Raw genomic sequence first — 26,327 nt, 5'->3', positions numbered from 1 at the left:
TGTTTTGTGGATATCTTTAGTAAGATATATCTTGTGACATCTTTATTATCTTTGTGGGCTAAGATGGATAGACATTGGTGCTTATTGTCGATGAACCTCCACTTGCCATTAGCAACACTTTACCGTAAATATTCTTCCTATTGTATGGGCTATGTATATGTTAATTTTCCTTTTAAAAAATAAAAATTTAGTTGCAAAATCTATTAAACAAAAGTGTAATGAATATTACTAAAGCTGTGCAGAATATTCTCCTGTCCCTACTACTCTTCGTGGCCCAACCAAAATTTGATTCACTGTGGAATTTCTTGAGGAATTTGCAAAATGCAGAAAGAATTATAAATATAAAACACGATTATAATATTAAAAAATAACTTAGATGAAGTTGAAATATTTTTATGCTCATTGCTTTGCATTCTTGATGCATTTTGTGTTATTCATTCCTGTGGATGACTAACTGATTAAGGCCCGTTTAAGGCTCATAAAGCCCAACCTACAATAAAAGTTTGGTATCACGGAAATGGAGGTAGGTTGGGTCATTGCTCATTGGTCAATCTTTTGGTAGGTGAACTTTGATCCTCCATCTTAACTAATTCCTGCAAGTAACTCAGACGAAGGAAACCAACGAAACCCAGTTTCCATTTTTGTTTTTTATTTTTTGGGAGAATTTAGAAAAAAGAAGAAAAATAATATTCTCTTAACATGGGTATTTACTCGACCGTGATGGAGGCGGTGACGGAGGCGACAGGGTTATCCCCGACGGCGTTCTTCACAATCCTGGCAATGATGGTGGTTGTGTACAAGATAGTGTGCGGCATGTTTTTGGGTCCCGAAGATTTTCGTCAAAAGCCTCAAAAAGAGCCAATTCAGGTCGGAGATATTACGGAATCAGAGTTAAGAGCTTACGATGGTTCGGACCCCAAAAAGCCTCTCCTAATTGCCATCAAAGGCCAGATCTACGACGTCTCTTCCTCCAAGTAATATACAACATTCCATATCGATTGAATTCACGTAAATGATCAAGCTTTTACAAATAGGTTTTTATTGTTTTTGCTGTTTGCGTATGATTTGACAATTGATCTCACTTTTTGTTTGGTTTGTGAGGGTGTTTTATGGGTGTGGAGGGGCTTATTCGATGTTTACAGGGAGGGATGCGAGCAGGGCATTGGCGATGTTGTCGTTTAAACCTGAGGACCTGACGGGGAACCTCGAAGGCTTGAGTGCTGAGGAGCTTAGTGTGCTGGAGGATTGGGAATGTAAGTTCCTGGACAAGTATCCCATTGTTGGACGGGTTGTTCAACCATCAAATACCTCTCAAAATGGAGATGGACTTCACATTCACCACAATGATACAAACGGACATCAACAACAACAAACCAAGGATGATTGATTCCAAGCTTCAAAAATGTCCTGCTGTACCAATTTGTGGAATTATGCTTTTAGGTTCCACTAGTTTTGGGAATGGATAGACGAGGGAATATTTATGTAATTAATGTTCTTTTTTTCTTTTACATAATAATCATAAATGAGTCGACCAGGCAGTACTATTCTTGGAAAATACCAAAAAAGAAACTTTCCATAATCCGTGGAATGCCTTGAAAGAAACAACTATTTATACACAGCCTGGGTGCCTGACTACACAAAAAGATGGATGCTATTGCTAACCAAATACGGTCCTATTCTTGTAAAGATAACAACTGTGGAATTGAGCTACCACAACTGCCAAAATCCCTCTAATTCTCTGACAAAAAGTTTCAACCAAAACAGAGTTAACCAGATAAAAAAGAAAATGTCATTAAAGATCATCATCACCTACTTGAGCAGTATCCACTTTCCTCCGCTTGCTAGTTCTTTCTTCTTCACAATTAGGTAGAGCATTCTCTAAGTCATCTTTCGGATCAACATTTTCAGTTTTCTTGCCAGTTTTTTCGTCACTGGAACCTAGGTCTGTACTTTCCTCCAAGCCATTCATGGGTTCCTCTTCAGCAGGCTCCTCATTCTCCTCGCTCTTTTGTTTCAGTGACTCAATCACATCCATCAATTCCCGGTTGACCTGATATATCGTTTTCATAAAATATTCGTGTTATCAGAAAAATCGTGCTGAAATAAAGTTAAACCGTGTGATTGTGAACCAGATCACTAACTGAAGGGAAAAAAAGGTCCTGTATCTCATAATCTATTTTTCAAGCCTTTCTAGAGTTGAACTTCCTTGTTCCCCTTAAAATGCGTTCTGAAAATTAGGCAAAATAAAAATATACATTAATGCCGCACCTGAAGATCTTGAAGAAAATCAGAGATATCAGTGGGGCACGAAGGACAGTTGAGGATGTTCTTTTGTGATCTAAGAGTCCGGCCTCCTTTATTCCTCTCTCTTATAGCAGTCTTACCAGTAAATGCAGCTTCAAAACAAGACTTGCAGAAGTTGTGGGCACAAGGAGTTGTAACCGGGAGACTCATAACTTGCTGACAGATTAGACAACCAAACTCTGCAACATAAAGCATATCAAGTCAAATGCTCTCTCTGCTCCTCTCATTGCTTTTTGTTTCCCACTAATGCCATGTTCAAAGATGAGTACAGATTATAGAAGATCATCAAATGTATAAATATGCATCAAAATCTAAAATCATGACTACTAAATTAAGTGGAACTCAATTATCTTCAGTTACCCTACCAATTTAACCTAGGCATAAATGCACATGGACAGATCTTTTTGAGCACAAGCAAACTTAAGGCGTGCAGACTAAGGCCCAAGTACAAAATGAAAATAGTTCTTGACAGGGAAAACAAGATCAACCTTTGAGGAGTCTTTCTCTTGTACTTAGTTTACGTGAGTGCCTTATAGCTTTCCTTGTCCTTTTCCCTTCTTCAAGATCAGCTGCATTTGCTGGCTTTTTGCTTGGAGGAGGAGCTTTTTTCCACTTCCATCGACTACCTTCTTCCTGATTGAATTACGAACTACATAAGCATAGCAGAAAAATATGAAGCCTATGGGAAGAGGAACCAAATTGTGGGTCATATCAAAGATCAAACTCCAAAAACAGAAAAGATATTTCACTATTTAACTTCACCAGTAAAACATTGTTTTATGAATTTATTTTTTCTAGTTTCAGATGACATAATGAGTTCAACACAAGATGCATTCTTCATAATGTTTATCATCAGGTTACTATCTAACAGACAAAACATTATTAAAGGCAGAACATTAAAAATAAAGATATCAGAGAAGAAACTACATCTCTTACATCAAAGTCCCACAATGGACTCTCCTTTCTCTCGAATATGTCAGTTGCCTTTTTCAGCTCAGAAATAGCAGGTAAGGGCCTAGGTCGATCACCATGCTCATCGCTACATTAAAGTTCAATACAATAATTCATGGTGGAGCTAATGAATAGAGGAAAGAAGACCGTTTAAGCATATGAAAGGCAAAAACCTTGTCCATGGGGCTGGCTCATTGTCACATCTCACAAACAAATATCGGCAAACTTTAAATCCCTGTTGAGGAAAGTACCATCAGGAAATTAATTTACAAGAGCTCAGCATAGCTAGCAATATTGTTCTGATAGATATATGATACCTGTATTCCAACCTTTCGCCAGCATTTTTCAATTCTATACACTCCATCATATCTCACCCCTTTCTCTGGGGCATATGAAGATCGTTTTTCTTTGTGCGACCTGCACATCAAGAGAAACAAAAGCTTTTAACAAATAAAATAGCATCATCGAAGTAGGCTTCTAACAAGGTGCCAACCTATTAGTGAAGCTTCAGTTGCCCTTTGCACGTGCATAGACAATCAATAAGTAATAGAAACAAAGAGAGCTAAGTTTCAAGAGATGAGACTTGCCTTACAACTCGAACAGGATAACCCTTTTTGCAACTTACTCGCAAAGCTTCATTCATCTTCTCAAATTTTTGATCAAATGACTGTTCCTTGTTTGTTCGCTTATTTCCACTGAGATCTCTACCTCCACTGCCATCAGCACCCATAAAAACAAACAATTTTCAAATACACACATGAATGAATAAATGTTAACCAATAAAATTCCTCAATTTAAATGGAAAAAATATGATAGTTATTGACAGCATTCTTGGATAATGTCATCATGGTATCTATGCAGTAAGTGGATCTGTAAATTCATCTAAGGCCCAACAAAACAGCAACTACAAGCACATTCACTGAAGCCACATGAACCATGCATCATCTACTGTACTTTCTATCGTGTACTCCTTTTACATTATAAAGTGCATTAAAAATGACATTAAGCATCGGAATGTTTGGAAGGGCATAGGAAATTTACAGTTATGCCTCCAAGAAACAGCCTGACAAGAGTTAAAATTTGAAATTCAGTAATTCACCTTCTACTCAAAGAATTGAGTTGCCTTTTAAAGTTGAGACAAAAACATAAGAATTATGTTGACAAACTAACTGATTATTATTGAATAAAGCAGTAAATGGTAACAAGTCATCAATACCAATTGGACTAAACCGTCATCAATCCACTTTCATTTTATAAGCATGTGCAATGATGAGGTGCTATACTACTAATATGCATAGCCCTCTGAAAACAAACCTTCCTGTGTAGAGAAACCATTCTCCATGATCCTCGTCATCCTCATACCCCCCTGAGAGTGCCACCGATTGAGCACCATAGTTTGACTGACCAGCGATGCCTGCGACATGGGGAAGGTGAGCACCCCACTGCCTGCATTCTAATCTGTCTTCCCAACATTCACCAACAAGCACACCTTGATTTCTATCTGGGTCATTTTCAGCTGTAATCGGGCCAAAATGATCAGGTGGTACAGTTACAAATATCTTCCCACTAGCAGCATTTGCTTTCCCAGCTTTTTGTGCTCGCTCTGTAGTGAAAGCCTTATCAGGTCGATCTTGATTGTGTATAAAATGGAAAACTTTCGGAGGACCAGCAGCAGCATTTGATTTCGATAGCTTGGCCATTCTGATGACAGATACAAGAGTAGAATTAATACGAGGCTGACTAGCCATTTTGGGGGGAACTGTTGAGCGGCATTTTGCACAAGTACGCTTCCCTTGACCTATCCACTTCTGGAAGCATTTAAGGCAGAAATTATGGCCACATGGCGTCTGAAACAACATGAATAAAGACATATAAATACATACATCAGCAATCAACATGCTAAATATTTCTCAGCAAAACATCGAAAAAGAAAAAGAAAATGAGAAATCGTACCGTAACAGGCCTGTCAGGTAACTGCATGCAAAACGAACAGTTTAAGCTTTCGTCAAGAACATCCAAAACAGAGCTCTCCCCTTTTCCATTCCCTCCATCTTCTTCAACTCTCCCACTCACTAGTTCCTGCCTCTTCCTCGCTTTCTCCTTCTCCGTCAAGGACTCATCCGCCTCTATTGCCTTTATCGCCACAAAGAGCTCGCTAGAGCTCCCATCAGTGGCGACCGATGGCGGGAGAAGGGGGTCGCCTGAGCAGTCAGGACAGTGCCATTGCAAAGTAGAAGCCAGAGTTTCGGGCTTAGAAGCCAAGCAACCCACGTGCCAAGGAGCAGCGCAGATGCTGCAAGTGAGGGTTTCCTCCGTCGGAGGGGTGACTTTGCAGCGCATGCAAGCACCATCGCCTCCGCAAGGAAGCTGGATGCTATCGTGCGCCATTGGCAAACAAACAATGAGCTTTGAGGCGCAAGATAGCAGACGTTGAATTTTGATGGGACGGAGACTGGAGGGAAGAGTGGGCGAGAGAAGAAAAGATATATAGAGAGAGAAAGGCGGGGGGGCTTCGGTATGGAATTTGAGAGACTTGTTGAATTCCTGAAGAGGATAAATATGAATTGACGATATTATTCTTTTTAATTCAGATTTTTACATTTATGCCATTTTGTTACTCGTTTACTTTTTGGCTACAGAGACGATTCTGAGGCGGAGTTTAATATATAATTGGGGGGTAAGAGTTAGTAGAAGATTTGAAGATTTGACTTCTAGCCCTGCTCCGTCAATGTCTTAATAAAAAATCAATCAATATGAAATTTTAGTTTTATATCGAAATTCGAAAGGGGTAGGTGGAATTTTAGTTTTATAAGATCTAAATTTTAATGGAAAAAAACTAAGTTTTTGTTTTTGGTTTTATAAGTGAAGAAAATAATGTTTGGAGGATTTTTTTTTCTAATTAAGTTTTTTCTTAATAAATTTTAAAATTCTTGTTTGTGTATAATTTTTTTAATAAATTTTTTAGTGAATTATAAGGTAAAGCCTGAACAATAAACATGATTAGCGCGACTTTTAGATCATACTTAGAGGTTGAACACCCTTAACCATCAGGCCATTACATGGGGTTCGAGAAAATAACTTTTAATCAAACGCATTTAATAAATAATATATGATAGAAAATGGTCAAATTCTGCTATTAGACCTTATGCTTTGTGTAAATTATGGATTTAATATTTGTATGTTAATTTGATCAATTTTAGATTTGTGCTTTTCAAAATTTGAAGTTTTAATCCTGACCCAATGGTAACAGTTAAATTTGTTTGGTTATTAGTATTGTATTATGTCTAAAGTTATAGATCTAGTCTACATTTACTAATTGGATCATTCACTGTGGTTATTTTTTTTTGAAGTTCAAAATTTTAGTCTTAATGTAGGCGACTATCGTTAAATCTATTGACTGATTTTTTTTGTGAGTAATATGCGAAAAATAACAAACAAACACAGTATCACACGTGTGATAGTATGTTTCACACATCGAATTTTAAAAATAATAGAACTTAACTTAATAAATTTAATAGTTATTATTTGGTTATGATTAAAATTTTTAAATTCTAAAAGTACAGAGATTGAAAATGAACAAATTAAAGGACATGTACTAAACCTACAACTTATGTAAAGTACAGGGCCTAATAGTAGAATTTGACCTAAGAACCGGTTGGGCATAATTTTGTTGTAATTGCAAAACCCTAATTCCCAATATACCACCGGTACTATATATACTTTCTTATGCCTTACATTCTTGCTTTTCATTCTCCGCTGACCTATCATTTTATCATTCAAAACCCTAAAGGCCGCTCCCGCCGCAAGCGCCGACGAAAATGGCAGTCTCCGAGGGATTGGTTCTCCGCGGCACCATGCGAGCCCACACCGATATGGTCACCGCCATCGCCACTCCCATTGATAACTCCGACATGATCGTCACTTCCTCACGTGACAAATCCATTATCCTTTGGCACTTAACCAAAGACGAAAAAACCTACGGCGTCGCGCGTCGTCGTCTCACCGGCCACTCTCATTTCGTCCAAGATGTTGTCCTCTCCTCAGATTCCCAGTTTGCTCTCTCCGGTTCCTGGGATGGTGAGCTTCGTCTATGGGACTTAAGCGCAGGAACCTCCGCTCGTCGTTTCGTTGGCCACACCAAAGATGTGCTTTCCGTTGCCTTTTCAATTGACAATCGTCAGATCGTCTCAGCTTCTCGTGATCGAACTATCAAGCTTTGGAATACCCTTGGAGAATGCAAATACACTATCCAAGAGGGCGATGCTCATACAGATTGGGTAAGCTGTGTTCGTTTCAGCCCAAATACTCTTCAACCCACCATCGTTTCGGCTTCCTGGGATAAGACCGTGAAAGTTTGGAATTTGACCAACTGCAAGATTCGTAACACATTGGCCGGACACACTGGTTATGTGAACACGGTGGCGGTTTCGCCTGATGGTTCTTTATGTGCTAGTGGAGGCAAAGATGGGGTGATTCTGTTGTGGGATTTAGCTGAAGGAAAGAAGCTTTACAGCCTTGAAGCTGGTGCCGTAATTCACTCGCTTTGCTTTAGTCCTAATAGGTACTGGCTTTGTGCTGCAACGGAGCAGAGCATCAAGATCTGGGATTTGGAAAGCAAGAGCATAGTCGAAGACTTGAAGGTTGACCTCAAGGCCGAGGCTGAGACATCTGCAGCCACTGACAACGCAAACAAAAAGAAGGTGAAATTGCTTTTATTCATTACTGTCCTTCAATTCTAGTTTAGCGAAGCCTTTTTGATGTTTTCTTATTTGTTTTTGCTTTCTATCCATCTTCGTCTATTTTGAATGTCTTATTTTTGGTTGGATGTTTTGATATAATTTGTTTAACTATTGGCATTTTGACAAATTGGGATGAAATTTTAGATGCAATGTAGCTTGGTGAATACCATTTACCATGAATTTATTTAGACTACCCTTTTAATTATCCTCTCGTTCTGAATGATTCTTTTTCACTTTATACAACTTATGTATTTCTTTCTAGAATTTTTGTTACTGTTTCTTTGAGCTGATATAGACTAGTTTTTATCATATATGCTCATCGCCCATATTCCATTATGCTGCTACTTTTTTAAACCATGATCATGCTTCTTAAGTAGTTTATTCTTTTCTAAGGGTACTATTGTAATGTTCAAAGCTTGGAATTTGTCATTGTTCCTTATGTTACTCTGACTCAAGGTGTATGTCGGATATGGGCATTTGTATGGCAATGATATGATCATATCATATGTTATTTGTACTTCCTTATTTGTAACAAAAAGATCATTAGAGAATAAAAAGTACAATTAACAAGATTTATGTGTTACTTGGAGAAAACAAGAAGTAGAAATAACATAGATTATACCTCATAGTAGAATTTGTAGTTTTCAAGTTGATGAGTTTTACTTTTAAATAAAGTTTATATTCTGGATGGGTTTATTTTGTTGTTCTAAAGGTGTAGGAGTTATATGGAATTAATGTAATATATGGAAATGGAATGTGCAGGTGATATATTGCACAAGCTTGAACTGGAGTGCAGATGGAAGCACGTTGTTCAGTGGGTATACAGATGGTGTTATCAGAGTTTGGGGAATTGGTCGTTATTAAGATGATGATGGTGTTGCAATCATAATAGCAACTTTTCGGCACAGATCAGTTGCCTTCTGGTTCTTAGTCTCTTTTAAAGATTTTGTTTAAAAATGTTTGGAAGGATCTTTGAGTCGTTTCTTTATCTTAATGTATTCGGATGGGGATATTGGTAGGCGTTGGGGCCTATGCGCTATTTTGGTTTCCTAGTATTAAGTTTAGATATATTTAATTACCCGTTTCAAAGCTTTTGAGTTGAATTCTACAAAACCATTTTAAGAATATGTTTTCATCCTATTTTCGTTCATATTAATTTGTCAAATAAAATAATCCTTAATTAGGGGTGGTGGGATATTAAGTTACTTGATGCAATTGTACATAAACTTTTGGTTTTTGGGCAATATTCACCTGATATTTACTTTGTTACTTTTATGGTACGGTTTTACTTACCAAATATATGTATCTAATATGACTGAGAAGAGCAAGAACGAACTTTTGTTAATGCAAAAATCAAGCATAAACTGTATAGAACAGGGGAACAGAAACACCAAAACAACAAAGTTTTAGGACTGAAAGATGAACGACTGGGTTGAAGATTAGTTGTTATATTATAAGGCAATATATATTCACGTGTAAAAATACAAGCTTGAACTGGAGTGCAGATGGAAGCACGTTGTTCAGTGGGTATACAGATGGTGTTATCAGAGTTTGGGGAATTGGTCGTTATTAAGATGATGATGATCAGTTGCAATCATATATATGCTATGCAAATATATATAATACGTGTTGTAAGGGAATAAACCCGTATATTGAAAAATAATACCTATATAAGGCAATATCATTGGCAAGCAAAAAATAATATATATATTCACGTATTTGCAGGGGTCTTATTTTATTTTAAGACATATTTTCAATATAGCACATATTTATTCAGTTGATGTACATGTATATAAAATATCTTAATTCATATGGTTGATATCATTTACATATAATATTTATTTATTTTGTACATATTTTAAACTTTAGGCCATCCACTTAAGACAATTTTTCTTTCGTAGGTAAGATTTTTCATTTTCAATGGCTTTTCTGTTAGTATTATATATGTAATTTGGTATATTGTAAGCAAGAAAATATATTATTCCATAAAGTATTCCAATAATTTGCTTTACTAACTAAAATAAACAAAATATTTAGTTTTTTTTTATATTTTAATCAAAATATCAATTTAAGTTGGATGGAATTGAATATACTCAAATTTAATTAAATAATATATTTTTAGCGTTATGCAAAATTATTTTGTTACATTCTTCCTATCGTAGGATGGGGCGAAACTAAACTTACATGTGCTAAATTTCAAAAGAAGAAAAGAAAAAGATAATTTAGGAGGGGTCATAGTTTATTACCGAATCAAAAATGGACGTGGTTTTTAGTGAGTATGACAATGGGTGTCTATCTTCTAACTTTTCAACCTTTATCAAACACAATTTAATGCTTCTCACTTTGCTTTTCCACTCTCACTGGACTAATTAATTAAGTCCCTAAGTCAACCACCTAATTCAACTTTATTTTAGTAGTTATCCACTTTTTTCAATAGTAAATGTGACCACTTTCTTCTCTATTTTTTTTTTTGTTGGTTGGGATTCTATTCGTCAATCTTCTAATTGTGGAGGTTTAAGTCTAAGGCATTGAGGGGACCAAAATATTTTTTTCTTATTAAAGTTGGGTTTAACCTAGCCTTGAAGGAAGACGTTTTTTGGGTTCGTGTTCTTTGATCGAAGTATAGGATGAATGAGCGGCTACCTATTAGCATAGCATGAGGAAACTGTTCTTTCATTTGGAGAGCCTTTGCTAAGGTATGACTTTTATTGTGCGAAAACTTAATTTGATCGGCGTGGAATGGGAACTTTGTTTGGTGCTAGAAAGATCCTTGGATTCCAAACTTAAGGCCGTTGTTAAATCACATGCCTCTTTACAATGATTTTGTTTTCAATTGTACTCTCAGTGATATGGTAACAGATGAGGGTATGTGGAATCTTGATCTATTTAGGGACTGGCTGTTTGAAGATATTGTCAAAAAAAATAGTGAGCATTCCTCTTTTTCATCCTTCAGTAGGAACAAATAGAATTAATTGGCTTCGCACCTCAACTGGGTCTTTTTCGATTAAAAGTGCGTACTGGTCTCTTAGAGAAATCACATGAAATTCGAAGGATAGGTGGTGGAAAGTCATTTGGAAATTTTAAGGACCTCAACGTGTTCGAACTTTCTTATGTCTCGTGTAACAGCTTGAATTTTCAATGGTAACGAAAACGGTGATTTGAAGTCACCACTTTCGATGAGTAAGCTCGTAAATTTTATTATTTAATATTTACGAGTTAAATATGATTTTAGAAAGATTTGTGAAATAGGGATTTGAGTTTAGAAGGAATTATTAGGTTAATTGGTTTTAAAAATAGGGTATCGAGACCTCAATTTTATAAGCGGAGACATAAATATTTTATAAATATTTAAGGAGTGTCATTAAGGTATTATTAAATTTTGTTAGAAAATTTTATCATTTCGATAGTTAATTAATTAAAAGGACTAAATTGAAAAAGGTACAAAACTTGCTAAAGTGATTAAATAGCATAAATGGTAAATAAAGGAGCACTTAAATAGAAATTATGCCTAAAATAAAGGCATGATGCGGCATAAGCAGAAAAGAAAACAAAAATCATATGATTAAAGGGCAAAATTATAATTTTGTGAAATTAACTTAAATAAATTGAATTCTAAACTTTTCTAGGCTATTCTTTTTTAAATTTCAGTAAAAAACGCCATTGAAGGTCCTCTAAGATGATTTTTCATATTTTTGCATCATGTGAGTTCAATTCTTGCTATTTTCTTGTAATTTTGTGTTTTAAGACTTTTACAATTAGGTCCAACTATCTAATTCATTAGTTTTTGATTCTATGGGTAATTTTGAAAGTTACCATTGGTGAGTGCTGGATTTTTAACAGGATTTTAAGTTTTAATTTTGTTATATGATGATTTTATCAAGTAATTTCAATAGAAATTTATTTTAGGACCAAATTGTGAAAAAGATTAAATCTTAGGGTTTGGTATTAAATTATATTTATTAAAGGCTGTGTAATAGCTTATAATAATTAGATAAAGTATTAATTGAGAAAAATTAGCTCATTTGATGAGTTAATTGATATGGGACTAAATTGTAAAAACTGTAAAAGTCGGGTAAATGTGTAATTTCAAAAATTAAAGGGTATAAGTTGTGAAGTGAATTATAATTGAATTATATGCTAATTAATGAATAATTTTATATTATAGATCAAGAACTCAAGAAAATCGTGAAAAGGGAAATTAGCTTAATAGTCCCGAATTACAACAAATTCTACAAATTGGTCCAGGTAAGTTCATATGGTTGAACTTTCATGATTAATTTTTTATTTAAGAATGGTATAATGTATTATTTCAAGTTTTTATTTTTTTTGAAATATTTGTAAATATATGAAAATTGAATTGAAAAGTTTAAATTAAGTGGAACGCAGGATTGAGTACGATATTTCCACGACACAAGATGAATTGATGAATAAGACCATAGTTGGACCATGAAAATGTTTATATGTAAGACCATAGCTGAGTTATGACATTTTAATGAAAAGATCATAACTGGGTTATGGCACCTTGAATGTAAGACCATGGTTGGACCATGGCAGTAAATGTATATGTGTAAGACCATAGCTGGGCTATGGCATCCTGATGATAAGACCATAACTGGGTTATGGCATTACGAGTGTAAGACCATGGCAGGGCCATGGCAATTGTGTGAGACCATAGTTGGACTATGGCATCAAGAAAACGATGTACTCAAATCTGTAAGACGTTCTCTAATTTGGCAAGGGTTTGTAAGTGTTACAAGGATTAATGTGAAAGAAATTAAATAGTTATTGATATTGAGCTCAATTATGTGAATTCATCAATCGAAGTTGTGATTGGCAGGAAATGTTGTGAAATGCTTAATCTAAATGAATTATTTAGTATGTTCGGTAAGATTTATATTTAAGGCCTATGAACTTACTAAGCTTCATTAAGCTTACTCGTGTTGTTTAATATTTCTTGTAGATTAGCGTGAGGTTGGAGGATCAGATCATCACATCAAACTACACATCGTTATTTTCGGTAGTTTTTGCAATGTAAATTTTGGTTTATATGGCATGTATAGGGTCGGTTTGGCGATGAAATAATTTGAATTGTGGTTGTGAATATTAAATGTTCGTATGCATGTAATTAGTAGTAGAATTTGATAAATCAATGAAATGAGTTAAATAGGTAGGTATAAGTAAAATAAATATTTGTGATGTTATGTCAAAATGGGTGAGAAAAGTTGCCTTAAAATGACCTATTTTCGTCCACACGGGCAGAGACACGGGCATGTGTCCCCTGATTCTAAGAAAAATTTTGGAATTTTGGGAAAAATTTCCTGAGTACACAGTTTAGTTCCGAATCACTTTGAATGTCTATTTTGGGCCTCGAGGGCTCGTATTAGGGACTACATGAATGAATTTGATTGACTTTTTTTTGATTGAGAAGTGAATATGAAATGAACGATTATTTGAGTTAAAAGTTTGGCGATGCTCTGTAACCCTGTTTCGGTAATGGATAGGGGTTAGGGGTGTTACAGCTCATGTTTAAACAACGTCTTCTTATAAATGTGGTAAGGATAAGGAGGGGCATAGGCCATGATGGCTTTTGTTCGTTGTGTAATCACAACTTTGAAGACATTCTTCATGTGCTTAGGGATTGTGTTACTGACAAAGAAGTCTGGTTATGTGTTGTGCCAACCAATCATCAACTTGGTTTTTTCTCCAGTAACTTGTTTGAATGGATGAAGTCCAATTTATGCAATCTTTTGGGGATGTTGAGTCTTGGGATCAATTGGACTAGCCTCTTTGGTTTAATTTCTAGGCGCATATGGAAAAATAGAAACCTCTTTGTGTTTCAATGAATAACTTGGAGTTTTTCTGAGACTATTAAGTCATCCATTAGTTGGGTTAAGCAATTTGATTTAGCTCATAAGAAAACCTCACCAAGATAATTTGATATTGCTCCTAGCCTACCCCTTTCAGGTAATTGGATTAACTTACATATTGACGAGATTGTTAAGTTAAGTGTAGGTTTTGCTGCTATTGGAGGTGTGGTATGCAAACAGAATTGGGATTGGATCATTGGTTTCATTCATTATTTAGGGAACTGTTCAATTTTTTATGTCTAGCTTTGGATTGTTTTGGATGGTCTAATTTTTCTTCAAAGACGAGGGTACAACAAGGTTTTGATCCATACTGTAACAGCCCGATTTTGGGTCTAGGTGGAACAGTGGTTCGGGACCACAAATCCGACGAGGAAATTTTATTTTAAAATTATGACATGGGTTGCATTATGATAAGAAGGTTGCATGAAAATATTGATATGAAAATTTTATCGAATTAGTGATTAATTAAGGAAATGACCTATTTGTATAAAATGTAGAATTTGAATTCTAGAAGCTAGAAGGGTTAACTAGCTATGAAATTGTAATATCCCGAAAATTTCTATAGTAAGAAAGTAAGATAATATCCCTGATATGGTAAATTAAGGAAATAAAGTGATAAAAAGAGTAATTGAGTTATGTCAACATTGGAAAGTATATTATGGCATATTAATTCAAGAAAGGATTAAATTGCAAAAGTGAGAAAAGTTTTGTTGCCTAAGAGTAAATACTCAAAATTAAGGGCTAAAGTATAAATATGAAAAAGTTGAAGGACCAATGGTGTAAATATTTTAAGGGTGGAATGATCTAGAAACTAAGGAAAATGGATGGATTAGGACCAAATTGAAAAAGGTGAAGAATTTTGAGGGACTAAATTGCAATTTTACCAAATTAAGTGATGACTCAAGGATGGAATTTTAAAAGATCGTGAAGGGCAAAATGGTCAATTAGAAGAGAGAAATCTAGAAGATAATGATGATGTTGGAGATATTTTATATTAATTAAATAAATATTAGTTTATTAGTATTTTAATTTAATTTTAAATGATATTTTATTATTTTAGTATTATTCTATTTAGTATATATATATATGGAAGGAAAGATGAAGAATCATCATCTTCCCCATGCATTCAACGTATGAAGAGAAGAAAAAGAAAGAAACTTTCTTTTCTTTACAATTTGGTCCTTCCACCAAAATCTACCATTTCCACCTAGAAATCAAAAGAATTTCTATAGCCATCAAGAGAGAAAGATAACAAGGAGACTATGGGAGATAGAATATCAAGTTAGATTCAAGAAATAGAAGCTGGAGGAGAGAAAATCAAGTTAAAGATTGAAATCAATTGAGCAAGGTAAGAACATCAAGATTTCAAAATATTTTTGAGTTTGATATTATTGAAAAGGTATGAAATTGATGTTAATGTAGAGTTTTATTATATAAGGTTTTATGTTCTTGGTATGTTAGTGAAGAGAAAATAAGAGAAAGTGATGAGAAATAGTGTAGAGAAAGAAAATAAGAGTGTTATAAACTTAGTAATCAATATTTTGCACTAAAACAGTTTGGACAGCAGCAGAAGGTCAACTTTGAAAAATCACCAAAAATTGTGGGAATTGAATTAGAAGATGAATAAATTATGAAATTAAATATTATTGAGTCTAGTTTCTCATAGAAGAAACGGTGTAAGCAATAGAATTGTAAATCATGAGATATAATAGGTTTTGTGAGTTAAGGTCAGAATGATTTCGGGTTCCCCTGTACTGAATTTGGAAAATCATCAAAAATTGGAGAAAAATAATTAGAGGCTTAAATTTATATTTTTAAATAATTAATGAGTCTATTTTCAATAGAAACAAACGGTAACATCATTCGAATTCTGTACAAAGAGATAATTAATTGTTAGTGAAGAAGGGTCGGAACTGTCAGACATCAGAACAGGGATGACTTTAAAGAATAAACTGTATTTATTCACTAAACCAAAAATTATGAAAATTTTATGGCAAGAAGATATGTGAGTCTAGTTTCAGGAAAAATTAACAGATCATAATTTGGATTTCTGTAGCTCAAGATATAAATGATTTAGTGACTATGACTCAAATGGACAGCTTTGAATAAATTTACAAGAAAATAGTGAAATTATAGATAATGTTATTTATAGCATGTTATGTAAATTAAGGATGTGGAATGGAGAGGAGGAGGAGGAAAATAAATGTATGAATATTGTGTTAGCATGGATTTGCATTTCAAATGGTTAATTTGCATGATTTGGGCTCAAGGACTAAATTGAACAAATGTGAAACTTTAAGGGTAAATTTGTAAAAATGTCAAAGTGACCAAATTGTTCATGAATTATTTTATTATTTAAATTAGTAAATTGAATGAAATATTAATTTAGATCAAGATTGGGTGGAAATTCGAGAAAATAGAAAATTACCAAAATGTCCCTAAATTTTGGTATTTCTACAATTTAGCCTGGTAAGTTCGTATGAACTATATTTTGTATAATTTTAATTGGAGAGAATGCTATTTGGTAATGAATATTATATAGATATGTGATTTATTATTGTAATTGAATTATTATTGGTAATATGACAATTATTAGATGTATTGAAATGATTATCGGAATCTCGATTGTGTTGGTAGGAAATGTTGCATTATTTATATTGTGAAGAACTATAAAAGCATGTTAATAATTTGAAAGTTTTTAATAATTAATGAAATTTTATTACTCGATTTAAAATGTTTACAAGTGTATGTTTCAGTAATGCCTCGTACCCTAATCCAGCGTCGAATACGGGTAAGGGGTGTTACACATACTAACAGTTTAGAGGTGGTCAATGCCTTTTAGAATAGACACTTGGCCAAATCGACCTCAGCTTTGATGAGAAGGATTTATCTGATATTACAAACTATGGAAAAATGGAGTATCAAGCATGTTCCAAGAGAAAGAAATCAAGTGGTTGATTGTATTGTTAAGACGACTTTTGATAGGATAAAAGATGCGCATGTGTTTGTTGGCGCACCTGAGGAGCTCGGAACAGGTCTTTGTGCCGATAGAGCAAATGGCTTTCTCGTATACGATGGATTAATTTAGTTTTTTTGTGTGTTTTTTTTCAACAAAAAAGAGAGTAAATAAGATAGTTTAGTTTTTGTATTATTTTAAAGTGAATAAATAAAGATAATCAAATATTATATTAGTTATTTTTGCTAAAAAAGCTTATGTAACCCAATATATATAACTGTGAAATTATATGGACATATGTTAAGTTGATGTATATTATATGATAACATAAAACTTAAAAAATATATATTAATTTTTTAAAAAAACAATATAAAAAATTTTAAATTTTAAATTTAAAAAATTATAATTCTTAAAAGAACTCTAAAAAGTAATAAAATAAAATAAAAAACATGAGAGCTTCTGACTTGTGACTATACTAGTGTCATGGGGCTAGGTTTTATGCTAGCAAACTATAACAACCCTCACCTGACCTGATTGTCGGGTCCGAGTTACCAGATGCTACGATCGGTACTGGAGCAAATATAGTCATTTAACATTTAATTCGAAACATTATACATGCAAACATTATCTATACATGCAATAGATATACTATGCAACCTTTCTCTGGACTTATATGAGCTTACGAATGCTCTAAAGTTAGCCTGAGATCAAACAAAGACCAATTTGTAAAAGTTTCAAATCTTCGAGTTGACGTTGCGATGTGAGGGAGTTCCTCGTCATGGTGTGATGTACTGACTTGGCCTTGTTGTGACGACGGGGTTCCTCGTCACACCGTGACCTAAAGTTCAGAGCTCGCCGCAATGAGGAACTCCCTCACGTCATTACGTGGACTCTATTTTTGGTATATTTTAGGCCATTTGGTACCTATCTCTTAGCCATCTTTGAAATTTACAAATTGGTGCATATTTGCACAACCTTACCTACACAAAAAAACATGCCAAAATACTTTACAAACATTACATTTAATCATTTTCCAATCCAATATACCACAATTTGACTCCAAATCATATTGGTTCAACTTATACAAATTCAACCTATTCAACCATATATTTAGCCATTCAATACCATCATTTTACCATACTATTTCTTTCTCAAATTTATTATTCAAGTGTCATATATATATATATATATATATATATATATATATATATATATATATATATATATATAGCCTATCATATTACCAAAGCATACACATATCTATTTGAACATTAGCCTTCCCAAAATCAAACATTAGCTTAGGTTCAAACCAAAACTATCATTCCCAAGTTAACATATATAGCACTTATGTACATGCCACATAACCGGACTTTAGAACATTTGAAAGACTACCGAATCCGTAACGGGATAGCGTAAGCTTCTTGTAGATCCATTCGACGTGTACCGCAAGTTGGCAATCTTTAGGAAAAGAGAAAATAACAAGGTAAGCATTTCGAATGCTTAGTAAGTTCATAGGTAATAAAAAAAAATTATCTTAATAAACAATTAAATAAGATAAGCTACCATAATGTTGGTACAATTTGGCTAAACATAACATGTCACAAAAATAAAAAAGGTGAGTAATAAACCAACATCAATCCATGCATAAAATGTATATTTAACATGCCATTCATGTCAATATAGGTAATAAGTTTAAATCTTATTCTAATCCGGAACAATATAATCACACACACACATATAGACTTTATGTTCACACATTCATTAATCCATCATTTGAATATCAAATTCCTACCATCTATATAGCCCGACGAAACTTAATAAACGAACTCGGATACACATGTACTAATCACATTTGTTGCTCGTTTGAGCTGAATATATATATTTGTATCAAGTTACTCGTCTAGGCTAAACTTTTATAACAACACATCAAATTGCTTGGTCAAGCTGAAAATATATGTGTAAGGTCACCCGTTTGGGCTAAACCTTTAAAAAGAATCAAGTTACTCGTTTGAGCTAAACCTATGTCACATGTATCTTAGAGTCTGCATCAAATGTTGGATCTCGGTAATCATTAGTAATCAATTTGTATCCATGTGTACAAGACCTTTACTGTTCCCCCACAAATATGTTGTAAATGTTGATTAAAACGTTAAAATTTTTAAATATAATAATCAACGCGATAATCCGTATGTATTTCATACTAATTTTGTTTTGACTCACAATCAACCGTGTTTGAATTGCTATTTTTTAATGAGATTTTTTGTACACATTTGAATTGCTATTTTTAACATAAATACTGATTATTGTTCAATTTTTAAATATAGTAGTCGATGTGACAATTAGTATATACTTCATCATTATTTTTTAATTTTTAAATATTTTAGAATTTTAAATTATTTTTGACGAAACATATAAGATAAAGAGTGCATATCAAGATAAAATATATGTGAATTGCTATGCGGTTACCACATTAGCGTTGTTAAAAAATAATGTTTTTGTCAACATTTCCATTCGACAAAAACAATTTAACCCTTTTGAAAGATTAATGGTCAAGATTAACTCAAAAAAGTCAAATTAATAAAAGATATAATGTTGAGAACTAAATTTATTATTATATATTCTTTTCACAAAGTTAATTATAATTAACAAAATTGTAAAAAAAAACCCAAATGCAATTAATTAGATGATTATTTTCTAATTTTTATAATTAGATAAGTAAAAAAGAACAGAAACTCGACCCTGTAATTTACCTTACTCTTTATAGGTTTATAATTTCAATGGCAATTAATTATATCAAATGCTATTCTATATATAAAAGGAGGGCCTTCCTCGTGACACGCGTCCAATCAGTTTATTTTTTTCCATATAATTATAATGGTAAAATTTCAGTTTTGGTCCCTCTACTATAATAACATTTGAGATTTAGTTTTATATTTTAATTTGACATAATTTGGTTATCAAATTTTAGAGTGACATTAGTTAGTCAAAATGGTTAACATCCTGAACTATTTTGATTATAATATTTTATGTTGATTTTTTAGAAATACTATTCTAATAAAAAATTTAATATAATAAATTAGAATAAGTGTTATTAAAAAAATTATGTCGGCTACCAAAAATATCAAGGGTGCTAAATATTTGGATTACTAACTACACAAATCTTTTCTAGTCATTATAATATGATGGTAAAATTGTAATTTCGATCTCTCTACTATGCTCACATTTGAGATTTAGTCATTATATTTTAATTTGATGAATTTGATCATCTGCTTTTATAATGACATTAGTTAGTCCAAATAATTAGAACCCTTAACTATCTCGATTAAAATGATTATGTGAATCTCCTTAAAAACACCTTTGTAACACGATATTTTTGCATGAAGTTGGAATGAATAATTTTAAGAAAAAAATCAATTCAACATATTTTGACTAGAATAATTAAGGGTATTAACTATTTAAATTAACTAACGACATAATGTAGACGAACCAAATTATTTCAAAATAAAGAATAGATACTAAATTTTAAATTTAAACGGAGACCATAACCACTATTTAATCTAAAACAATTTATGTATAACATAATTATTAGTCATTTGATGTAATAAAAAGTTTGATTTTTATTTAAAAATCTGTTGTTAATTTAATTTAATCATATTAAATGATTGCATGTTTAATGGAAATGAATTGAGGATAGCAAATTACTAAAAATAAAAAAATGTTGTGAATGAATTTTATTAATATTTTCTTATTGATATTAATTATTTTGGTAATATCATTATTATTTATAAAATTTTAAGGAAAAAATATAAAAGGATTTCCCCAGAAGAAGCTGGGGAAAATATACTAGTATAATATTTAGGCAGGGTAGGACAGCTAGATAGAAACTAAAGGGAGCTTTTACCGTGGACATCAGACAAATTAATATGTAGACCCCAAATGGCTTTCAAAACGACAAATGTAAATAAATCAGCTATTACCCGAAAGAGTCGTCTTCAATCTGCAATACCTACGGATTTTATGCATTTTCTTCTCCTAACTTTCAACTTTTCAACACGTAATGTTTTTGAAAGAGCCAACTTAAAGTCATACTTCTAACTCTTTCAACATCATAGAGGTATTGAGTTCGAGGCAATTATGGTGCCTTGCATTTATTGTTTTGTGACCACTGTTTTTGTTCGTAGTGGTATTTGAATTGGATTAAAAATTAGTTAAATTATTAATTTAGAGAGTGATTTTGAACCAATTAAATTAAAAATCGATTGAATTGAATTTTTTTAATTGGGTTGACGTACTAGTAATTTGATCAGTTTAACCATACATCAAGAGTGTAATACTTTAAAGATGTACTTCTCTTTGCTAACTATTTTTTTGCATAACGACACTTAAAAGTGTTCAATATTTTCACATTATCAATATGATAGACTCTTAATACTATAACTTGTAAAAAAAAAGATAAAAATCAAAATTAAAATTCATTAAATAAAATCAATTAAATTTAATATGTGTCCTCGTTTCTGATTACGGAGGTTTATCCATTGGCAAGTTACTACAGCTACAAACCGTCCATATTTGTTATTGCACTTTTCTATGTCTTTTATCATCATTATCTATAAAAAGGTATCGTCTTTCATTTGAAAATACACCAAAAAGAAGTAAAAATTCACTGGGATCACTTCATCCTATGTTCATCCTCAGCTTCAACATCTTGTTGCCAAGATGACTCTCTTTGATACTTTTTTGTTCTATGTTAGTGGAGCAAATTAAACCCCCCCTCCCCTTTTCTTTGTCTAATAATTTACTATAATCATTTTTTTTTCTAATGAATTACTAATTTGGTGAAGACTGTGAAACCTTAGGTGATACACTTTGTGGACAAGTTTGGTGCGTGGCATAGGCTACCAGTGTTAATAGGGCTGTGGTACATGGGAATTAGAAGGCACTTGCACCAACGTTACAACCTAATGGAGGTGGGATCAGGAAGCAAGAGCGGCAGTGCCACTGGTCGGACATATGAGACGAAAGTATTCTGTTATAGGACTGCCGATGGAAAGTGCAACCATCCTAGTAACCATGTAATTGGCAGCCGGGGAACCTTTTTCGGCCGCAACATGCCTCCCTCTTCTTCAAACTATGGGGTACGTACTTTTATGTTATCTAATGTACAAATAATTATTTATTACTCTCATTCTAAAAACTTCATAAACTCTATAAAGTGACGCATGTATTATTTATTTTTAATATATACTTTAAGGATAAGTGTTGTCATGTAAATTTTGATTGTATTTGTTACATTAAAAATAGCTTTCAAAAAATACCAACAAATAGAAAGAGTGGAAGTAGACTTCATTTCTACGCATTTGAAGTTTTGAACTAAGTTTGAATATTAGAGTTGTCATTGTTAGGTTGACTTTATCTGAATATTACCTTGAGCTCGAATATGATTAATCTCAGTTTGTAAAACGGATGAATACCTGTGATTAAGATAAAAAAATTATAAACAATTGAAATGTTTTCTCATGTTTAATATTTTCATTAATTGCTTACGTGACATCCGCATATATTATATTAGCAAATAATTAGTTAATAGACATTAGGTGCTTTGATAAACAACACAAATTTAAGAATTAAAAAATTAAAAAGAAAAGAAATGTTAAAATAAATTTTTTCTTTTATAAAATTGAAAAGGTGAATAAATTATTACGCGTAATTTCTTTTGAGATAACAAGGTATAATATATTCAACTTTTATTTTTTTCTTGAAAATAACTTTTAAAATTTTATATGTTTCAAAAGTCATATTTGCACACTCACACGTGCCTTAGAACCGGTTATGTTGATATTATTTCATCAACATTAATTTTTAATTGCTTATGATTTTTATATTCAAATTGAGACACTTGCTTATTTATTGCACTTAATAGTATCATTTTTTTATAATTAAGTTAGTGTCACTGATTCGTATATTAATTTCACATTAATTCAATTTAAAAATATTTTAAAATAATCTTTTAAAAAATAATAAATGAAAATATTTAATCTATTGGCGGTGTATAAATCTCATGTATCATCATAAATAATAATGACATGTCATCACTAAACAAAAAATGATAATGAAGGGCTCATAAATAATATAAATAACTTTTTTAGACATAATTAATTTTAAATGTTAAAACCTTGAAATTTAAACTTGAAACCCTAGGCCCTAAGGTCAAGACCCTAGACTCGAGATCTTAAACTCTAAACTCAAGATCTTAAATTCGAGAGTTATTAATATTTATAAGTCTTCTATAATTTTTTGTTTAATTTTATGATGATGTGTCATATTATTATGCACTAACGGTGCATGAGACTTATGCACATGTACCGACAACGCATCAAATATTATTCTATAATAAATATGATTATAATGATTTTTGTTTTTTAATATTTTCATATAAAATATTTAAATAAAACAACTAAAATTAACATTTGAAAATAAAATTAAAAACAACTACTTAAAGTAAATTAAGTGACCAAAGATTGTACCCAAACCTAACGAAGATTTGTATACAAAGCTTTTCCCCGTTCACCTATGGTTGATTCAATAAATATTTTTTACACAAGTTTCTACTTTCACCCATTGTGGTATTAATAATTAAAATAAGTAAATAAACGAATAATGTGATCATAACATAAAATTCCACTGTGTTTTTGGTTTTAATGATGCATCTCTTTGGAAATTAAACTAATAAGGTTGACATATGCAGTTGATGGATCCTCACCCATCAGTTGTAGCCACAAAGCTATTGGCAAGGAAAAAATTCATAGATACTGGGGAACAATTCAACATGATAGCCACCTCTTGGATTCAATTCATGATCCATGATTGGATCGATCATTTGTAGGACACTCAACAGGTTAATCAATTCATCCTGCCTTTAAACCTTACTGTCTACTCAACTAGCCAAGCTCCAATATATGATAAAACCAACCAAGGATCTGAAATATGTGCCGGTAATGGCAGGTAGAACTCAGGGCTCCACACGAAATTGCAAGCGCTTGTCCTTTGCAGTCATTCAAGTTCTTTAAGACCAAGAGGATCTCCACAGGGGAACCTGATATGAAGTTTGGCTTTCTCAATACAAGGACTCCTTGGTGGTAAGTGATCGATTGCAGTAGCTTCTTTTGACAGCAATAGCTATTGTTTTACTTTTTTAAAACATGAATAGGGATGGAAGTGTAATATATGGGAACAATGAGGAAGGGATGAGAAGAGTAAGAGCATTCAAAGAAGGAAAGCTAAGAATAGGAGGAGATGGGCTGCTTGAGCATGATGAGAAATGGATTCCTATTTCAGGTGATGTAAGGAACTGCTGGGCTGGCTTTTCCCTCCTACAAGCCTTATTCATCCGAGAGCACAATGCTGTCTGTGATATGCTCAAAGTAAGCCTTATTACTTGTACCTTAATTTTTATTATCTTCTTAATATAATTTTTTCACCACATTAGTATACTTTATTTGCTTTCACTTTTTTACATAACAGATTTTATCTACCTACGCTAATTTTCTTTTGGTTACAAAAATGATGGCAATTTGGAGATAATAAAGGGAATACAAATGCTGAGAATTAAGCATCAAACTTACTAGATATCACCTCTTAAAAGTTAGATGCTGAGAATTAATGATCTGTTTGGTTTGTCTTGTTAAGGAACATTACCCTGATCTTGATGATGAGAAGCTCTATCGATATGCCAGACTGGTGACCTCAGCTGTTATTGCTAAAATCCACACAATCGATTGGACAGTAGAGCTCTGGGATGAGGGTCAACTGGTAATATTTACTTTTTAAGTCCTTAAGTTGCTAAGAAATGCTAAAAATTTAAAAATCTGTTTGTTTCAAGACAAAGACTATGATACTGTTGAATTTCTAATTTGCTATTATTTGACAATATATATATGTTTTATGCAGGTATGGTTTACTTGGGAAGAGATTTAAGGATTTGTTTGGGCATATTTGTGGACCAGTACTAAGTGGATTGGTTGGTCTTAGGAAGCCTAATGATCATGGAGTTCCATACTCACTCACAGAAGAGTTTTCTAGTGTTTACAAAATGCATTCACTTCTACCTGACAAAGTAATCCTTAGGGACATCACCAACTCTGCTAATCCAAACTATGAATGCCCTCCTGTATCACAAGAGTAATGTTTCCCTTTTCCCTTCTTTGCTCCATATGTTTCTACAACTCTACAGACTTAATTAATTCATATGATTGCATGAATATTAGGGTGCCTATGACAGAAATGACTGGAAAAGAAGGCGAAAGAAGAATGTCAAAAATTGGCATGGAACAGATGTTGGTATCAATGGGTCATCAGGCAAGTGGTGCAGTCACTTTATGGAACTATCCATCATGGATGAGGAACCTTATTCCTCATGACATCAATGGGGAAGAAGTTCCAGATCCAGTTGATATGGCTGCTCTTGAAAGTAATTCCTTTTATTAATTCTTAGTGACATGACATGTTTACAAAGTTGTAATGATGTTTTATGATTCCGCGTTGTTTTTGGTTGTCTAGTTTACAGAGGCAGGGAAAGGGGAGTTGCTCGATACAATGAGTTCCGAAGGAACTTGCTGATGATTCCGATTAGCAAATGGGAAGATTTAACAGATGATTGTGAAGTCATCGAAGCTCTCATTGAGGTTTACGGCGAAGATGTGGAGAAGCTGGACCTGCTTGTTGGCCTGCAAGCGGAGAAAAAGATCAAGCGGTTCGCCATCAGTGAGACTGCCTTCTTCATCTTCCTACTCATTGCATCAAGGTTAAATCAACTCAAATCACTCTTTTCTTTTTTCCATTTTGGGGATGTTTGAATGCTAACTAGACCGATGTTCAGGAGGCTGGAAGCTGATCGGTTTTTCACCACGAACTTCAACCCCAAAACCTACACAGAGAAAGGGCTTGAATGGGTTAACAAGACAGAGCCCTTGAAGGATGTGATAGATCGACATTTCCCTGATATGACAGCAAAATGGATGAGGTGTTCAAGTGCATTCTCGGTATGGAGTGCCCCACCTGACAAAACAAACTACATCCCCCTATATCTCAGACCAGCCACTTGATTACATATCTATCCATATATGTGTGGACATAATTTGTAGAAATGTCCCATATATCCACGTATAATAATGTCAGCAAATAATACATATCCTTGTTGTAAACTTCCCTTACATCAACTAGTAACATCACCACTTATACAACTATTATATATAGTTGATCCAGCTGGTATATTTTATAGTTGCCTAATAGTTCGTCATTCTCTCTGAGAATCACGCACAATTCTCAACAGCACATTTGAATAAGCATAACCGGTAAATTTACTTGTCCAATTTTTTTTTTAAACACACTTTAAAACCTCTAATGACTCTGGTGTCATTAGCTAATTTCATGTGAAAAGTTTGAGTAGAGAAAGGATTTCAAAGACGAAAATGGGTGATTGGATGATTTGGAATGAGGTTGGGTTGGGAGAGA

At 33.1% G+C, this 26,327-nt stretch overlaps 4 protein-coding genes across 4 annotated transcripts; 3 read left to right on the top strand and 1 right to left on the bottom strand.

Moving 5' to 3' along the window:
* The first annotated feature begins 503 nt into the window (after positions 1–503).
* On the top strand, positions 504–1,579 carry LOC105800065 (probable steroid-binding protein 3). The gene is made up of 2 exons (XM_012630957.2): positions 504–974; positions 1,102–1,579. The coding sequence occupies exons 1-2, from the start codon at positions 700–702 to the stop codon at positions 1,385–1,387; spliced, it is 561 nt and encodes a 186-aa protein (XP_012486411.1). The 5' UTR covers positions 504–699; the 3' UTR covers positions 1,388–1,579.
* LOC105800061 (E3 ubiquitin-protein ligase ORTHRUS 2) lies at positions 1,545–5,782 on the bottom strand. Its single transcript, XM_012630953.2, has 9 exons — positions 5,209–5,782; positions 4,570–5,102; positions 3,843–3,968; positions 3,573–3,672; positions 3,429–3,490; positions 3,241–3,343; positions 2,793–2,937; positions 2,269–2,483; positions 1,545–2,050 (listed from the first exon to the last, which is right to left on the bottom strand). The coding sequence occupies exons 1-9, from the start codon at positions 5,641–5,643 to the stop codon at positions 1,793–1,795; spliced, it is 1,977 nt and encodes a 658-aa protein (XP_012486407.1). The 5' UTR covers positions 5,644–5,782; the 3' UTR covers positions 1,545–1,792.
* Positions 5,783–6,992: 1,210 nt separating this feature from the next.
* Positions 6,993–9,144, top strand: LOC105800063 (guanine nucleotide-binding protein subunit beta-like protein). The gene is made up of 2 exons (XM_012630955.2): positions 6,993–7,955; positions 8,757–9,144. Exons 1-2 carry the CDS (start codon positions 7,074–7,076, stop codon positions 8,856–8,858), a joined length of 984 nt encoding a protein of 327 aa, XP_012486409.1. The 5' UTR covers positions 6,993–7,073; the 3' UTR covers positions 8,859–9,144.
* A 12,316-nt stretch (positions 9,145–21,460) lies between these two features.
* LOC105800062 (alpha-dioxygenase 2) lies at positions 21,461–26,062 on the top strand. Its single transcript, XM_012630954.2, is given in 11 exon segments — positions 21,461–21,563; positions 21,674–21,952; positions 23,563–23,712; positions 23,820–23,953; positions 24,025–24,238; positions 24,504–24,607; positions 24,609–24,626; positions 24,765–24,995; positions 25,082–25,284; positions 25,374–25,617; positions 25,693–26,062. Coding segments are annotated over 11 exon segments (1,833 nt in total). The 5' UTR covers positions 21,461–21,533; the 3' UTR covers positions 25,919–26,062.
* The last annotated feature ends 265 nt before the right edge of the window (positions 26,063–26,327 follow it).

The sequence above is a fragment of the Gossypium raimondii genome, chromosome 9 (assembly GCF_025698545.1).
Source record: "Gossypium raimondii isolate GPD5lz chromosome 9, ASM2569854v1, whole genome shotgun sequence".
Lineage (NCBI taxonomy): Eukaryota > Viridiplantae > Streptophyta > Magnoliopsida > Malvales > Malvaceae > Gossypium > Gossypium raimondii.
This window is presented reverse-complemented; position numbering and strand designations above follow the sequence as displayed.

Bases quoted from the DNA above. Each gene is read 5' to 3' on its own strand.
- LOC105800065 (XM_012630957.2), top strand. From the start codon at position 700: ATGGGTATTTACTCGACCGTGATGGAGGCGGTGACGGAGGCGACAGGG. The intron at 975-1,101 runs GTAATATACAAC...TTGGTTTGTGAG, and splicing joins TACGACGTCTCTTCCTCCAA to GGTGTTTTATGGGTGTGGAG.
- LOC105800061 (XM_012630953.2), bottom strand. From the start codon at position 5,643: ATGGCGCACGATAGCATCCAGCTTCCTTGCGGAGGCGATGGTGCTTGC. The intron at 2,484-2,792 runs GTTGATCTTGTT...TTTATGTTGCAG, and splicing joins AAGAGAAAGACTCCTCAAAG to AGTTTGGTTGTCTAATCTGT. The intron at 2,051-2,268 runs GTGCGGCATTAA...ACGATATATCAG, and splicing joins ATTTTCTTCAAGATCTTCAG to GTCAACCGGGAATTGATGGA.
- LOC105800063 (XM_012630955.2), top strand. From the start codon at position 7,074: ATGGCAGTCTCCGAGGGATTGGTTCTCCGCGGCACCATGCGAGCCCAC. The intron at 7,956-8,756 runs GTGAAATTGCTT...TGGAATGTGCAG, and splicing joins ACAACGCAAACAAAAAGAAG to GTGATATATTGCACAAGCTT.